Below are 17,246 nucleotides of genomic sequence, written 5' to 3'. Positions count from 1 at the left end.
ATTAACCTCTCCCACTTTCCATATACTTCTATACTGCTGGTATCATAGATACATTAACCTCTCCCACACTTCATTTACTCCTATACCTTTGGTATCATGGCCACATTGACCTGTCCCACTTTCCATATACTTCTGGTATCATTGATACATTAACCTCTTCGTTGCTCCATATACTTCTATACCTTTGGTATCTTGGACATATTGGCCTGTCCCGCACACAATATACTTCTATACTGTTGGTATCATGAGCGTATTAACCTCTTCCTTGCTCCATATACTTCTTGTATACTGCTGGTATCATGAACACATTGGCCTGTCCCATGCTCCATGTACTTCTTCTATACCGCTGGTATCATGAGCACGTTAACCTCTCCCACACCCCATATACTTCTATACCACTGGCATCATGGATATATTAACATGTCCCGCGATGCATATACGTCTTCTTTACTGGGTATCACGGACACATTGACCTATGCCACACTCCATATACTGCCTATAAATAATTTAGGGAATGGACGGTTCGATCCTGTTGGGTCAAGCATATTTCGGGTGCATATTTGTACCCATATCACCCACTAATGTTCTAGACTGATGAAAAATCACAGATAACATTGTTAGGACATCTTATTATAATGGCCGCCAAGCACACAATATTAAGAGTAGATTTCTACCTGCCTCTGGGTGCCATGGTCCTCCCGTCTCGCCGATGTCGGAGAAATTTGTGCCTATGATTTACAGTCACTAGTGCTGTAAGGGTATGGCCATGAGAAATGCGGCAGCAATGATATGGTGTGGTAGACCTGAGGATTACATCATGAAATGAAGTGTGATGGGCAATGAAACAAAGGATGTGCTCTAGAGCCGGGAAGATAAGGAAGGAACTCGTGGGAAATCTATCTTAGGAGAAACCTTCCATGTAACCGTATGAAAATCCATTATCATCGCACTCATAATATAAAGATGACCCATCAAGGAGGCCGAGACAATGCCAGATCATTAGGAGAACGTCTACAAAATATCTACTTATTATTAATAATATATTTACATATTAAGGTCTCTGGATCATGAAGGACGTGTAGGTGCCGAATATGCTCAAGTGCCTACCTCAATTTTGATGTTGAGTCGCCAACTGTCTGTTTTCATACAATTGGGGACACCTCAGTACGTCTATAGATGACTTGATGGAGAGCGAGTCCCTAATGGGAAATGGCTGCCTTGTGCGGGGATGTGGGACAATGTCACCTTTTATTATACTGAAGCACTTGACACAGCTAAGACAGGGAAAGATGCCAAAATGTCTGCTTTCTGATAACTGCGGCCTAAGGCTGCAACCCTCGGCCCTGATCAGTCTACCTTGAATATTTTTTGGGGGGGTTAGGACGCATCATGGTGGTGATTTGAATTTTCTGACATGGGGAAAGGCCCATTTTAATAGATTTAGGTTTATTCTCCTGCAGGGGAGGAGGCAAGGATTCCCTTAGTGGTCACCTCCACCAGTGAATTGGATAGACCCTTTGGTTTTAAGCAGCGCGGTCAACCGTTTCATTTGGGAATTGAGTAAGGAATTTGTGTTAGCTCTGGGGGCAACAACTTTGGAAATCCAACAAGCTACATACTATCTAGGTTCTATACTGTCAGGTGGGAGGTTTCAGGCAGGAGCAGACAAGATGTGTGATTCTGACACTGGCTGCCTCTGGAGCTCTTAGTCACATCCCCTTCTCTAACATTACTGAGCTTTAATAGCACATCAGGCACCAAAACTACCTGCACTTGTTGCTCAGGAATGGTAGGCGTGAGATTCCAACTGCAGTGGAATCAGTGGAGCAGTGACTATATTAATAGATGCTAACAACTTGAATTGGTGAAGGTGGTTAAAAAAAAATCCTCTTTAGGCCGGGACCCCATAGGATATAAATGCTGTGATTTGCCTGCGGCGTAAATGCCAAGGGAAAAATTGTGATGTTTTAAACTAATGGCAAAGTGGATGGGATTGCCCACTTTGCAGTAAAATCCATAGTGCGGACACTCCGCACTATGGATTTTACGCGATGCATTGCCACCATGGTTTTTCTCGCAGCACTTTTTCTTACTGTGGGACGCCCTGTGGGGCCTTAGTCTTAGGGCGGGTTCACATCTGCACCCGCTGTCCGATTTAGCCAATCCGGTCAGTTTCTGTCTTCTGCTACGCGAAAGTAAACAGGAATTGGAGACCCAGCGGTCAGCTTTCAAACCCATTCACTTGAATGGGTTTGCAGAGGTGACCACCCGCGAGCGTCTTCTGCCTGTCCCCGGAGAAACCTGTTTTTTCCCGCAGCACTTTTTTGCTGTGGATGCACCATGGGGCCTTAGCCTTAGGGAAGGATCACATGTACAAAAGGGTTGTGTTCTTTACATTCTCCAGTGAGATATGAGCAGTCCTTCCAGTTTCCTTTGGCCCAAGCTTTTAGTTATCTCTATATATAAATTCTTACTTTAATATCCTCATCCATTGTCATTTCTTCCAGCTAATGGTGCCAAGAACCAGTTTGGGGCTTTAAAGTCACATGCCGGCACTTGTACCTTGAAAAATAGCTCTACAGAAAACCCGGCCAATCCTTAGAACGGTTCCCGATTTATTTATTTATTTATTTATTTATTTATTTATTATTTTTTTTTCCAGCCTGCTAATTACCAACATCTTATCGCTTGGGGACGGCTCTTGGAGGGTCTTTGTGTTGTCTAAAGATGGGGAAAAGAATGCAATTGGGGTCTATTAACGTTTTCTACATGTTGGACAGCCGTAATTCTTTCATCCAGTCACCTGCGGTGGTCGGGGGATTCCTTCTTTGACCCTACTATATTTTGTGCCTCCTCTTCTTGTGTTTTTTTTTTTTTTCCTCTTTTCTTTCCCTCTCTCTCTCTTCAGTCATCCATGTGAAACAAGAGGCTTAAAAATGGATGAATGCTTTATTGCCTCCAGCTGTTCCGTGAATAGCACATTGTGAACAATGAAAAACAAACTCTTTACATTTTGGCTTTTCCATCTTATTTTTTTTGCAAAATCTGAGTCGACGCACAAAATATTTTTAGTTTTTGTCCCCACATTTGACCTAGGAGTGTTTTTGTTTTAATGGGGTGAGAAGGTTAGCCAACTATATATTGAGTCCTAGGAATATATCACTTATTTCACAATGGGAGTTCGCTGCCTGGGTTCAGACTATGCATTATAGGATGACAATCGGTGAGGACCTCTAAGGAAAATTCCAATTTTGCTACAAACTTCAAAGGGTTTGAAAAATGTATTTAATCTCTGGTTAAATGTATTTCTAAAATTTTACCTTTTCACATGTATTTATGTAATAAAAAAATTTTTGTATGTAAATAAAAAAAAATCTGTTATTTAACATAAATTTTCCTACTTTTTTCTACGAATATCTTATTCAATTTATTTATTTATTTTTTTGTATGAAATATACAGAAGTCCTGCAGATTGTTCAATGAAGCCTAAAAAATGAATTTAATGAACATGATCCTCAGGGTACAAACCAAATTTATCATAATTTCTCTCTTGTAATTTTTTTAATTTGTTACTTGATCTAATTGGCTTCAGTGCATTGAAGAAAAAATATTAATGTTTTTTTCTTTTTAGATTTTAATTTTCAGTCTTCTACTTTTTTTTTCTTTCTATTTATCACTTAATTTTTTTTTTTTTTTTTTTTTTTTTTTTTTTTAATGTATAAAAACTCGCAACATTATTTTATTACATAGCTGTGGTGGAATCCCCAATGGCTAACCACTTGTGATGTATTGTAGAAGTGTATTTAAAAAAATAAATAAATCCCATCCCCCACCCTGCAGAATAAAAACAGCATAAAGTGTATTGCAATGCGGCATATCAATTATTAGAACGCAATAGTTGAATTCAAAGTGTGTGAAGACGGCCTGACTGTTCCCCAATGTCTGCTGACAGGGGGGCACATGGATTTTTGCATGCTGCATCTTTGTTCCCCAGTGGGAGGTATCTGGTACCCCCTTATCTGGTATGCATATGGTCAGGATAAAGAAGTTTCCATATTCTGAAAATAATTTGACCCTCTCAGTGTCTGCTGATGGTTTCCACATCATGTGACCATGGTAAGCAGCCACTGGCATTGGATGGTAGGGTATGTCCAATGTATGAAACCTCATCATGGTTGTCTACTGCTTTGATGTGATGACATATTGTGCCAGGAAGTAAACACTGGAGGAAAGGACATGGATCTGACTTGTTGTTTGATTTTATTATTCTATATTTTTTACATTTTTTTTTTTTTTGTTTTGTTGCTATATTAAAAATTCACCTTTTTTTTTATTTTTTTAAAAATATTTTCCAGCATCATCAATTCTAAAAAGAGAGAAACGACTCCGAGCCAAGAATGTGCGCTTCAACTGTGTCACAGTGTATTACTTCACCAGGAGACAAGGGTTTACGAGTGTGCCCAGTCAAGGGGGAAGCACCTTGGGGATGTCGAGCCGTCACAACAGCATTCGTCAGTACACTCTGGGAGAGTTTGCTGTAGAGCAAGATCGTCTGCATAAAGAGATGCTACGAGACCACCTGCGAGAAGAAAAACTCAACACTCTAAAACAGAAGGTAATGTCCAATATATTAAGTTTATCTGTAGGGAATTTGACACTGAATTTGTCCAGCACAAAATTTCCATTTCAGGAAAAAAAAATTATTTTTTTTTTTCTGCTTGACAAAAAACAAAACTAATTTTGATGCAAAATTTGAATCTGAATTCGGTAGAAGACTACAACCTCATTCACATCTGCGTTGGGAGCCCCCCCCCTCCCCCCCCAACCCCCCCCCCCCCAAAAGAACAATCAAACAATGGTGTCTAAATACCACAGCTATATAATTTATCATGGTGCCTCCTTCTACTTCCCAAAACTTCTACCTAATGTGGGTCAGTGCTGTGGTCGCACATGCTCAGTAGCTCCATCCTACCAACTAGATTATCTTGTACAATGGCCCAAGTAAATACTATTATAGTGGTTACAATGTAATCTTCCTGCCTAGAAAATCAACTCTGTGTGCAACTTGGCTGTTTGGTACACCGGGGACATGGACTTTCCTGCCAGAGCATCAGTCTTTGCCTGTGGTCACCACCCAGCACCGCCCCCGATTAGAGTTGAGGTTAGCCAACCATGAATTGTTATATTCTGGGGTCTCTTCAGACGCCAGAGTTTAAGAAGTGAAGGCGCAGAGGAGGGGTGAGGAAAATAAAATGCTCACCTTTTTGAAGTTTGGCCTTCTTTCTCAATGTCGAGTCTCGACATATGGACACAGGTGGCCTCTTCCAGTGTCTTCTCAAGCATCATCCACCCTGTGGTCATCTCTGAGGCCTGATGGGCTTCAAAAGCCGCGTGGCACATGCCAATGTTATCATGACCTGAGGTTGCATGATGTCAGATGAGATCCTGGAAGACCATGGGGGGAAAGCTAGGACAGCAGACCAGATGCCAAATAGAGGTGAGGAAAGACGAGTACCAACGTGTGATATGGTTTATGTGTTGTGTTTTATTTTGTCCTCACCTTCCCTGACCCTTTAATTTGAATCGACCCCAGAGTATAATACTGTATATGCGCTTTAGGTTCACCCATCCCACGTCTTGAGCATGGGCAAAAAGTGGTGCTGCAGCAGCAGTGGCCATGCCTTGGCTATAAGAAGAAGTAGTCATGGGGTATCTGTATATTACAAATAAATGCTACAAACAGGGAGACTCCAGTATCTCTAACCTACCTGGATCACAATGAATCTGCATCTATAATTCCGATTTATAGAAATGGCACATGGGCTACCTATAGAGACAATGGGCTTCAATGTAAACTGTAAGGTTGCCAATGGCTTACACCATATTCTTTCTGCTCTTCCTACCTTCTCTGATGTTGCTCACCAATGGATTTTTGCACAGCTAAGCAGCATATAGGAGTGTAATGTGGGTTTGGAGTATAAATTCCCAGATGTGACATCTAAGATACTTGGTATTGAAGGAGGCGATGTTTATTAGGCAACATGTCTGCGGTATCCACCAGAGAGGAAATCCAGCATTTGCAGCAAACACATTAAGATTCTGACTGTAGTATTTCTCAGAAGTTAGCGAGATAATGAGGCCATTGCTATGCAAATAGGCTCATTATTATTAATTTGTGTCAGCTCCTGAGAGCTCCTCAGATGGCATTATGGAATCCAAGGAAGAAGCCCATTAAGAAAAAAAAAAAATCAGGAAGAAAATGGCAAAATAATCACAAACGATAAAAACTGGTTTGTGGATTATGTGTTGACTCCAAATTAACCAACTAGCTTGCCAAAATTTTGCATTTGTAAGAATGTACTTTAATGTCACTGAATGGCACAAAGTCACAATACCAGTGTGCTACATAATGGCGGGCAAAGTTCTTTGGGTATAGAGTCTTGTAGTACTGCTTTTAATGTGTTGCATATGTCTGTTGTTTTGTATGTTCTTGCCGGTGGGCCCTAACCTTTTTTGCACCAGGAACCGGTTTCAAGCAAGACCGTTTTTTTTTCACACCGGCATGGGCGGGGTATTGGTCATATGTGGGCAAGGTTATAGGCAAGCTCCACCATGTGGATGGGGAAGGCACTTCACCGGGATGCTCTGCGAAGCAGGCAGGCATGACACCAACATCTGAGCGAAAATGGTGAATTGACACAGAGTCTGGATACTTCGTGCTAGGCCACATTGCTATGTTAATGTGTAAACTTTCAGATGGCGCGGTGTCCTTAGCAGGTCTACTCTAGCGGTGATAACATGTAACTATCGGGTAGCGCGGCATCCTGTAGTTGCTAGTGTCCTAGCGCCAGCCCACTGCCCCACCCTGTGGACCGGCATAAACCCCCCCCCTGTGGACCAGTGGTTGGGGGCCCCTGTTCTGTTGATCCTGCGCCTTTGACTGAGGATCTTGCCATTTTGGCTGATCTGGTAGCTGTAATCTGGAGATCCATCACCCTAAGCACTTCTCTAGCATGTAGGCAGGGCTAAAGATATAAATTGGCCCCACTCTTCACCACCAGGAAGGGAGGAGTAAAGTGTAATGAAATGGTGTGTGCGGGCTAGGAGAGAAGAAAGTACTGTATATACTCGAGTATACGCCGATCCGAATATAAGCCGACCCCCCCCCTAATTTTACCACAAAAAACTGGGAAAACTTATTGACTCGAGTATAAGCTGAGGGGGCGAAATGCAGCAGCTACTGGAAAATTTCAAAAATTTAAATGGTTGGAGTTTTTGGGTGCAGTAGATGTTGGATGCTGGGAAAGGGTGAGGGGGTGTTTTGGTTGTCTGATTGCCCCTCCCTGAGCTTGAGGACAGTTTTTTTTCTTCCCTCACTTGGAATTCAGTCTGGTTGAATATACGGGATCTGCAGTGCTCCTATTAACCCCTTCCCGACGGAACAGGAGCACTGCAGATCCCCTATATTCAGTAGACCGGGCACTGTCAGACACAGGGATACCTAATGTGTTTGTGTTTCACAGTCATTTTCTACTTTTGTGTCTATTCTAGGGAAAGGAGGGATTTACAACTTTTTTTTTTTTTTTTGCTGACTTGAGTATAAGCCGAGGGGGGGCTTTTTCAGCACAAAAACTGGGCTGAAAAATTCGGCTTATACTCGAGTATATATGGTAGTCTGCATAAAACCAAGGTAGCAAATTACACATAATTGCCACCAAACTACACCATAAAAATTGTGTCTAGAGGAAAAAAATAAAAATAATATAAATCAGACCCTGGCCATAAAAGTGTTAAATCGTATGCATTCCGTAGTTGGGAGCATTAGACGCGGCGCAGGCAATTTCTATTATTGGAAGCCAACGCTGTGTTCATTGACCTGTAAATATTTCTCACACTCGGCTTTTTCGTTCCCTTTCAGATTACTAAAAATGGCACAATAGAGTCTGAAGAAGCCAACGTCCTCACTCTAGATGATATTTCAGATGATGACATTGACTTGGATAACACCGAAGTAGACGAGTATTTCTTTCTACAACCTCTGCCAACAAAGAAGCGGAGGGCCTTGTTGCGTGCGTCTGGGGTGAAGAAGATCGATGTGGAAGAAAAACACGAGCTGCGAGCCATCCGTCTGTCTAGAGAAGATTGTGGCTGTGACTGCAGAATATTCTGTGATCCAGAAACGTGTACTTGCAGCCTAGCGGGCATCAAATGCCAGGTGAGGCTTCTGTCTACAACCATCGAGAAGCCGTCGTGTAGAATCATCAGTAGACTGTTTTCTTTTTGACAACATTTGACTTTTTGAACTGATTTGCTTTAATATGACATTTATTGGAAGTATTGTTGACTGTCGGGTGTGATGGTCTGTATGATGATGATTAGAGATGAGCGAACACTGTTCGGATCGGCTGATCCGAACAGTGTTCGCTCATCTCTAATGATGATATCTCTAAGCTCAACTCGCGGGAGAAAACTCATCTTTGAACTACCCCACAATATGTCCATATGTTGGTCAAAAATAATAACCGAGTCCTCCCTCTGAACCTATACACTTACCATTAAAAATGAAGGTTTCAGGTACATATGTCTATTGAACGGATGGCTAAGCGTTTGCCCTTCCGTTTTTTCAGTCCCATATTGTCACTTGGAGGCATCACGTATAAAGAATTCTAGTGTTTAAAAAGGGTTTTTTTTAAGGGGTCTTCTGGTTTGGATCAGTGAAAATCCAACAATCAGCACCCAATTAGAAGCTGTTATGTAGAGAATGGAGCAGGAAGCAGACAGCGCTGTTCTCTATGTAGTGGTGAAACCAAGTTATTGCAGTTAAGTTCCTATTCAAGTGCATCTGCAGTAACTTGCTTCGGCCACTACATAGAACAGCATTTTCTGTGTGTTTCAGATAATTGAGGGGAGTGCTGGGGTGTCAGACCCCCACCGCTCAGATAGTGATAGTGATGAGTGATCACTTGCTTTACTATAGGCAGCCAGTCCCCATAGCATAGTTAGTGAACCGAGGATGGAGACTGCCTTCCGATCATTTGGAATTTTGGTCAGGACCAGCCTGGAATCCTTGGCTCCAGCTGTAACAATTGTCCAGACCATGTAAGTTTAACTCCTTGGGTCCATTTTAAACAAATGTAAAAAAAAAAATTAAGACCTATCTTGTGTGGTTTCTTAGAATTGAGAGTTGATAAAAGAGACACAAAAACCGGTACCTTGTGGATGCAAAACTGCTGTCAAAAATATCCCTTTTTCACAGCCCCATTTGGCATCATAGTTATCTGAATAGAAAAGGAAAATACTGCGACCTTAACATTTCTCCAACAAACCACTTTGTATTGCCTTGTGCATGCTGATGACTTCATATACCTTTTCCTTGATTAGCTTGTTGATAGCCTGTTCGAAGAGTAAGGGTGGAAAATGAAGAGGAAATTCCTCATTTTCCGCCACTGGCTTTTTCATGCTGCTAGCCGCGACCGGATACCAATGGAGTGCATCAGCATTCAGTCGCGGCATCCTGAATGAAAGGGCCTAATCAGGAGGGAGTCTCGAGCCAAGGACCCCGCGGGCAGAATCCACAGCAAGATCAAGCAGGATGGTTATTTTTTCCGCGTCATGCTGCGATCTCTGCTTCCCATTAGAATCAATGGGAGGCGGATTCGGGAGGAATTTGCAGCAAATTTCTCTGTGAAGTGACCCTGAGCGTAGCATCCATGTTATCCTTCAGCTCTACACTTTTTACTGTGACTGTGACTGGTACTGCAACTCTGTCCAAGCTTCTGTCCTACGCTAGGCGCAGCCACAACAAGAAGTGCAGTACTTTGCCCAACAAAAAATGAATCGTCAATCAGAAGATCAGTAGTGATGTCAGGATTCAGACCACCATTAAATGAATCTTGATGACTTATCCTCCTATAGACCATATATAATCTAGTCCTCAAAAACCCTATTTAAAGACCAGAGATGCTCTGGTGACTGACACTGCATAAACTAATCTCATAAAACCAAGTGAATAGGCCATAATCAATTACCCATCTGACACCAATATTTAATAACATGACCCATAGCTCCTAAAGTTATAAGAGTAAACTTTAGGAGCTGTGGGTCATTTCAGAGAAGTAGACGTCACCCAAGATCTGTGATCTGCCCATAAATCATACGATGATATCATTGAAATAGAACCCATTAAGGATATGTATGGCTTGAGTATTTGGATTTTGATGGTGCCATGCATTGAAACTTCTTCAAGATGACCACCCCAATATTCATTAACAAGGGGTCTTCAAAGAAGTAGTCTTCTCAAAGATGATGACTACTGTGCATGATACGTGTGGTGGATCTGAAAATCTGTCACAAGAAGTATGACTTGGATCTAAGACTGTCATCGTAAGGAGGTGGTCTTCTGCAGAAGTTACCCTGTACGTAAAATCTAACGTGTATGTCTAGTATAGTATACACCAGCCTGGTGCAAAATGCCAAATTAGAAAATTTTTGGAGCATACCTAGAAAATTACTATTTGCATGTGAAAAGTAATCAAGTGTTTGACTTCTTCTTTCTGTTTCCTAAAAGGTGGATCGTATGTCCTTTCCTTGCGGATGCTCTAAAGAAGGATGCAGCAATACGGCCGGACGAATCGAATTTAACCCTATCCGTGTACGGACACATTTTTTGCACACAATCATGAAGCTGGAGTTGGAGAAAAACCGAGAGCAGCAGGTGTCTGCGGCAAATGGTTGCCATGGTGATGTCGGCACAATCGCCAATTCCATGGTCCCGTCCGGCCACCCTGTAGAATATTCCATTGCAGAGAATTTTGAAATTGAATCCAATCCCCAATCTGCCATGATGCACTTTCAGAATTCAGAGCACCTGGACTGTAGTGGTGAAGAAGAGGAAGATGACGGGAGCAGTTACTGTAGTGGAGTAACCGACTCTAGTACACAGAGTTTAGCACAGAGTGATTCGGATGAAGATGATGGTGAAGATGACGACGACGATGAGGATGAAGAGGAAGAGGAGGAGGAAGATGATGGCGACAAATCGGATGACTTTAATGAAGTGTCCCATGAAGACAACCTCTCTGTACCTTCAGTGCTCTGTTACTCAGATGCCAATTCAATGCATGAAAACCACTTAAAAAATTCTCAATATTACGCCAACACCTCACCAATGTATTACCAAATAGACAACCATAATTCCGGTGCCATGACTCAAATGTCGGAAGCCTACACAGAACAAGATACCGTGAAAAATGGCACTGCAAATTTGGTGCCTTACAACATGAGACCTGAGCAGTTTGTTGACTATTCGAGGCAGTCTGGTGAAGGTTACGCCAATTCTCATTACCCCGTAACCAGTCCCTCCGTGATAGTCTGCTGCGCGTCTTCGGAAAACGACAACAATGGTCACTGCAATACGTTGTACGCGGAACATCGGTCAAGTCTCCCGCCAGTAGGGTTTCGGTCCTATTTAAAAAATTCTCCCGCTGATGGGTATGTATCAAACTTAAATGGTGGCGGCCACCATGTGCCTGACCTTCTCAATGAAAATACCATATCGGAGACCAGCAAACTTCATGAGGATTGCATGAAGGCTCCTGTAGTGGAGACCGTACCCGTTTAACGGAGTCTATCTGACCAATCATGAACCTGCTAATCTTCTTTCATTGTGATTGTTTTTTGTTTTTTTTTTGTTTTTTTATGATTTATTAGAAAAAAATTTTAACCACGGACCATACGGAGATGAACATACCTTCTTCTTAGGTTCACTTTTTACGTCCTCGTGACCATGGCACTGCACAACAACACTGTTTACCGATGCTTAAAGTATATAAAGAGATTTCTTCATTAGGATATGTTAATTTATTCACGTTAACTATTATATATTGCAACGGGGGCCTTCTATGGCAAGGCCGACAAAATCTGCTCTTTGTATATTTAACGGGTCGGTGCAAGATTGATCGATCATTCTTTACCTGGGGGAGATCACACTTGGCTTTCGCGGTTGTGGTTGAACTATAAATCCCATCGTTGCCATTTTTGGGGTTTTTATTCCAGCTACAATGATGAGCGTTGATGACATTAAAAAAAATACTTTGTGATTTTGTGATGATGAAATATAGTTCTGTGATTTATTTATTAAACCTCTATGTATCATTCTGTGCCCTCTCCCTCCCGTTGGCATTTTGACCTATGGACGTGTTTTAACCTATATGAAGATGGTTAAGAGATTGCAATATACAGTATTGTCCCTGCAATAGGATTCTGGGGTGTGACTAGTCGGGGTCAAGGTGATCGCTGTCAGACAATCCTGGAAACTGCGTTTTGCCTCTAATGCTGAAAAATTCTTGTACTTGGGTCATCGCTGGGTGATACCAGTCTGACATTAATACATGGCCCATGCGCCTGTAACCTCAAAAGTTTTTGTTTTTTGTTTTCCTGGTTCTTTTTTCCTCTTTACGTGCACAGGGACATGATGGGTTAATGCTGCTGACGCATTATAATAATAAATTTTATTTATTTTAATGTAGATTGTGAGCCCCACATAGAGCTCACAATGTGCATTTTTTCCCTATCAGTATGTCTTTTTGGAATATAGGATGGAAATCCATGCAAACACGGGGAGAACATACAAACTCCTTGCAGATGGTTTTTTTGCCCTTGGCGGGATTTGAACACCAGGACTCCAGCGCTGCAAGGCTGCAGTGCTAACCACTGAGCCACCGTGTGGCCCTGCTGACATGTAATAATTGATACTACGCATAGACTTTTGTTGTGTCCACCAAAAAAAATCCTTTCAGTTTCAATGACTCCCATTATACCAAAATATTGTAAAGATACCATAACGTTTAAAGGGATCCTATTATTAAAACACAATTTTTTTTCTGCCTACCACGTAGGAATAGCCTTAAGAAAGGCTATTCGTCTCCTACCTTTTGATGTCTTCTCCGCGCCACCGTTCCGTAGAAATCCCAGTTTTCGTCGGTATGCAAATGAGTTCTCTCGCAGCACTGAGGGCGGGCCCCAGCGCTCAAACAGTACTGGGGGTGTCCCCAATGCTGCGAGAGAACTCTCCAGCAACGCCTCCATCTTCTTCAGGAACGTCTTCTTACGGCGCAGGTGGCCAAACTTGTAGGCCTCGGGCACAGCCAACTGCACATGCCCGCGGACACAACAAAAATGTCCGCTTACACTGTAAGTAAGCGGCCATTTTCTTCTGGCCTGTGGGAATGCGCAGTCTGCTCTGCCCTAGGCCCGAAGCCTAGAAGTTTGACCACCCGCGCCGGAAGAAGACACGTGAAGAGGCCATTCCTGAAGAAGATGGAGGCGTCGCTGGAGAGTTCTCTCGCAGCATTGGGGACACCCACAATGCTGTTTGAACGCTGGGGCCCGCCCCCAGTGCTGCGAGAGAACTCATTTGCATACTGACGAAAACTGGGATTTATATGGAATGGCGGTGCGGAGAAGACATCTAAAGGTAGTAGAAGAATAGCCTTTCTTAAGGCTATTCCGACGTGGTAGGCAGAAAAAAATTGTGTTTTAATGATAGAATCCCTTTAAGGATAATTTGTAATGCTGCCTGAGGAAGGTAAATTTCCAAATTCCTAGTCCCAGTTTTAGGGGCAATCCAGACCACATAGTCAGAATTAGTAACTGAAGCTGGTCTGACGATTAAATAATTGTCATGAATTTTGCTTAAAAATCCCGCTGCGATCGGTCCTATGAAAGACTGACCATGTAATACACGAACAAGCCAATTGTGCAAGAGGGGTTCCAAACAGGAGACCCTCCCCTTTAAGTCATAGAGGCAGCTCCTTTTAATGTTTTAAAATTGGTGATTTGGTGGCCATCAGTATTAGATTGGTGATGGTAAAAGTCTTGGCACCCCTGCTGATCATTTGTTTGAAGGGGTCACTTGTGCAAGCCCTATGGCCTTCTCATTGTTTACATTGTGTGCCAGTAATGCTGTGCCTGGGGCTCTGCGGTTTTAGTAGCTGCTGTTTGGGGTATTGTAGTGTTGTTCCTGTCACATGAACAGGGCACCGCTGCAATACCCAATTAGATCATTCATTTTAAAGAATTTGTTAAAAGTAGATATTGCCAATATTGCTACCTCTGCCATAGTATAGACCTGGGCAATGATTATGCCACAACATGTACAATACTGAGTACTAAATTCTAGACATGCGTGGAAAAAATACTGCATAGTCAGAATGCTTTCAGAAATAGAAGGGTTAAAGGGGTTGTCCGAAAATTGAAAATGAATCCCTAAACTAAACCTCATCCAGTCTGTCTGGGATGACTTTAAGAGACAGACGGATTGGAGCAAGCCTACATCCATACAAGATCTGGCCTTGGTTCTCCAAGATGGTGACGGAAACAACCTCCCTGCCCAGTTCTGCCAAAACCTGTCTGTACCGAGAAAACGACAAAGGGCAAAGGTCACACCAAATATCAAGAAGATACATTTCTGGCTTCGTCATTCACTTGATTTTTGACGAACTATTGAAACTTCTATTTTTGAAAACCTTCATATTACACTAGGTTCACACCCTGGAAATCTGCAGACCCCATAGATTATAATGGGGTTCGCCAGGTTTCTACCTGAAACATATTTTAAGCAGAATGGGGAAAGGAGTCCCCGAACCCTAGTGTGAATTAACCCTTAGTTGCATTTTCTCCATGCTTGCCTAAATCTTTTGCACGATAGTGTATCTCGCTAATGAACTGTCTATACCTGGCAGTCTACATTCGCGCTCAGTCTTGCCCAGCAGCTTACAGTGCAATGTACCAATATGAAGACGCGTTGACCTTTATGGACTATTTCGTCTTCGTCTAGCCAAGCTTTTTATTTGTCGCTGCAGCTTTTCACGTCTTTTGGCAAGCGTGGTCATTCACATTTCGATGGTCAATAAATCTGAGTGCCCTTTATATCTCACAATGGAAGTCTCTAAATTCATGTTCTACCTAAAACCAACCCAAAACGTACTAATATATGTAAAACAAGGTACAAGATCAGCTGGAGCTAGAAATCCTTCCCTGTCACATAGGCAGTATATAGGATTACATGGTCTATGAACCCATCCCAACAAATGCTAAGGGACATGTAGGATTTTCTCCATGGGGGTTGTACTTTAGACAGGTGAGCTAATGAAGTGTATAAAGCACCTATAGTTTATATACATGAATGCACTTTACGTCTCAAGTGTTCAATATGATCAAAGAGAATGGGAAGATGGTGGAAATCTGTGGATGTACGCAACATGTACCAATAACGTGGCCAAAGCTGTTACATTGCTTTAGAGTATAGCAGAGCAGCGCGGCGCCTCCTAGAGGCAGCTTTACAGGAGTGACCATATAGTTGACTGAGCCTGTAGTATAGGTCTATCTATGGACAAAAGGTAGATAGGTTAGGGTCACCAGAGCCATCTATCTGTAGGGTTCGGGTGATATGCTAGGTTAATGCTACCAGAACCCATCACCCCAGCCCCACAGATTAGATAGGGTCGTATCGCCAGAACCCAGCATATCTGCAGGGCTGGGGTGATATGCTAGTTCTGGTGACAATAACCTATCTATCTGCAGGGCTTCACTTTTGCAGAAAAAAAATGTATACGGACATTTAATAATACAAGGTTATTCCCAACAGTGTGTACATTGTATTTGGTATTGCAACTCGGCCCCAAACAACTATTTGTGTCAGACACAACCATTGGTTAGAACTGGTGCTGTTTCTGGAACAAACCCTTTAACAGGTTCAATAAAACTTCTATACTTCCCCATTCCCCTACCATGTGACCATGTCCACCTCCATCCAACCAGTGTCACAAACACAGGAGTACATACAAGATACAGGTCTATAGGGGACAGTCTGGCTGTCTATATCATAACAGGAAAATATCCCAGCTTTCTAGAATAATAAAGTGTATTAAAAATTCTGATATTTTTGGGCATCAAAGTTTTGTTTTTTTTCTTCTTCGATTTGTTTCCTTGCACCTTTTGCCTGAGCTGTGAAAATTATTTGCCAAAATGCGAATTGAAAACCATTGGAATGAGCGGATTTAATCTTCATTATGTAACGGGCACTTAACGCGTTTCATTTTACCGCAAACCTCTTTTTGGTTTGTTTTTTTTTCTATTAGGCATTTGGAAATGGAGCACAAGCAGCAATGTGCTTGTCCCTTTAATGCACTAGGACCCCTCTTCTATGTTGAGTATTTTGATGTCTTTCTATCGATATGAAGTATACGTTCCGTACACGTTGGTTTGACGCTGTAGGTTTGCCTTGCTCTTATAATGATTGCATCTGCTCTTCTTTTATACAATGTCAAATGGAATTTTTTTTTTTTCTGGTTATTTTTCTTCCCTTTTTTTTTTTTTTTTCTTCTTTTTGGAAAAATGATGATGGACAATTAACTCTTAACTCTTAATTATTTAGAAACTGATAATGTCATTGAAATACAAAGCGTGTGACGCATTATGGAAAACAAGACAAACCTTGAGATAAAATGATGGTTTTTGGAAATAAGATTCAACTTGTAAGTTGTCTCGTGTCTTTTATTGATCTTTAATCTTTTTCAGATCTTTTGGGCATATATAATCCATGTATCTATAAGGGCTCACATATATGCACTTGCCATGGGTCCCATAACCCCAATAGACAAGTCCTATCTCCTTGTATAATGAACTGTTTGGTGAAAATGAAATAATGGCCAAAGGGTCCCTTAAAGGGATTCTAGCATTAGAATCCCTTTTTGACTTTTCATCACGTTGGAATAGTCTTAAGAAAGGCTATTCTTCTCCTACTGTTAGAATTCTTCTCCACGCTGCCAGTCCATTGATATTCCTGGTTTTCAACATATGCAAATGAGTCTCCAGATAGCACAGGGGGTGAATATCAAAGGAACAGTGGCGCAGGGAAGAATTCTAAAGGTGGGGGAAGGATAACCTTTTTTAAGACTATGCCAATCACTATATATGGGATGAACCTGTGGAGACCACCACTGCATCTAGAGGGGGCACAATAGCAAAGCATGCTAGGAAGCAGGCTGAAGAATGGAGAACATACAGCCATGTAATTTATGTAGGACACAAAAATCGAAAAAATAAGTTTGATCTATAGATGGATAATATTTAATCTGCTATGATATTAAGTGGGATATATATGATATGTGTGATCTATACCCGAATAATCTGTAATTTGTTATATTAGTAATGGCTCGGTCACATCTGCGCCCGGGACTCCATTC

At 41.9% G+C, this 17,246-nt stretch overlaps 1 protein-coding gene across 2 annotated transcripts in view; it reads left to right on the top strand.

Moving 5' to 3' along the window:
* CSRNP3 (cysteine and serine rich nuclear protein 3) overlaps positions 1-12,358 on the top strand; it is a 73,836-nt gene extending 61,478 nt beyond the window's left edge. For both annotated transcript variants that reach the window (XM_075284225.1, XM_075284224.1), the window contains exons 3-5: positions 4,356-4,615; positions 7,919-8,215; positions 10,568-12,358. In XM_075284225.1, the coding sequence (XP_075140326.1) occupies positions 4,356-4,615; positions 7,919-8,215; positions 10,568-11,620 (1,610 nt within the window). In that variant the 3' untranslated portion in view covers positions 11,621-12,358. The remainder of the gene's footprint in view (positions 1-4,355; positions 4,616-7,918; positions 8,216-10,567) is intronic.
* Positions 12,359-17,246: the final 4,888 nt, after the last annotated feature.

The sequence above is a fragment of the Leptodactylus fuscus genome, chromosome 8, assembly GCF_031893055.1.
Source record: "Leptodactylus fuscus isolate aLepFus1 chromosome 8, aLepFus1.hap2, whole genome shotgun sequence".
NCBI classification, from domain to species: Eukaryota; Metazoa; Chordata; class Amphibia; order Anura; family Leptodactylidae; genus Leptodactylus; species Leptodactylus fuscus.
This window is presented reverse-complemented; position numbering and strand designations above follow the sequence as displayed.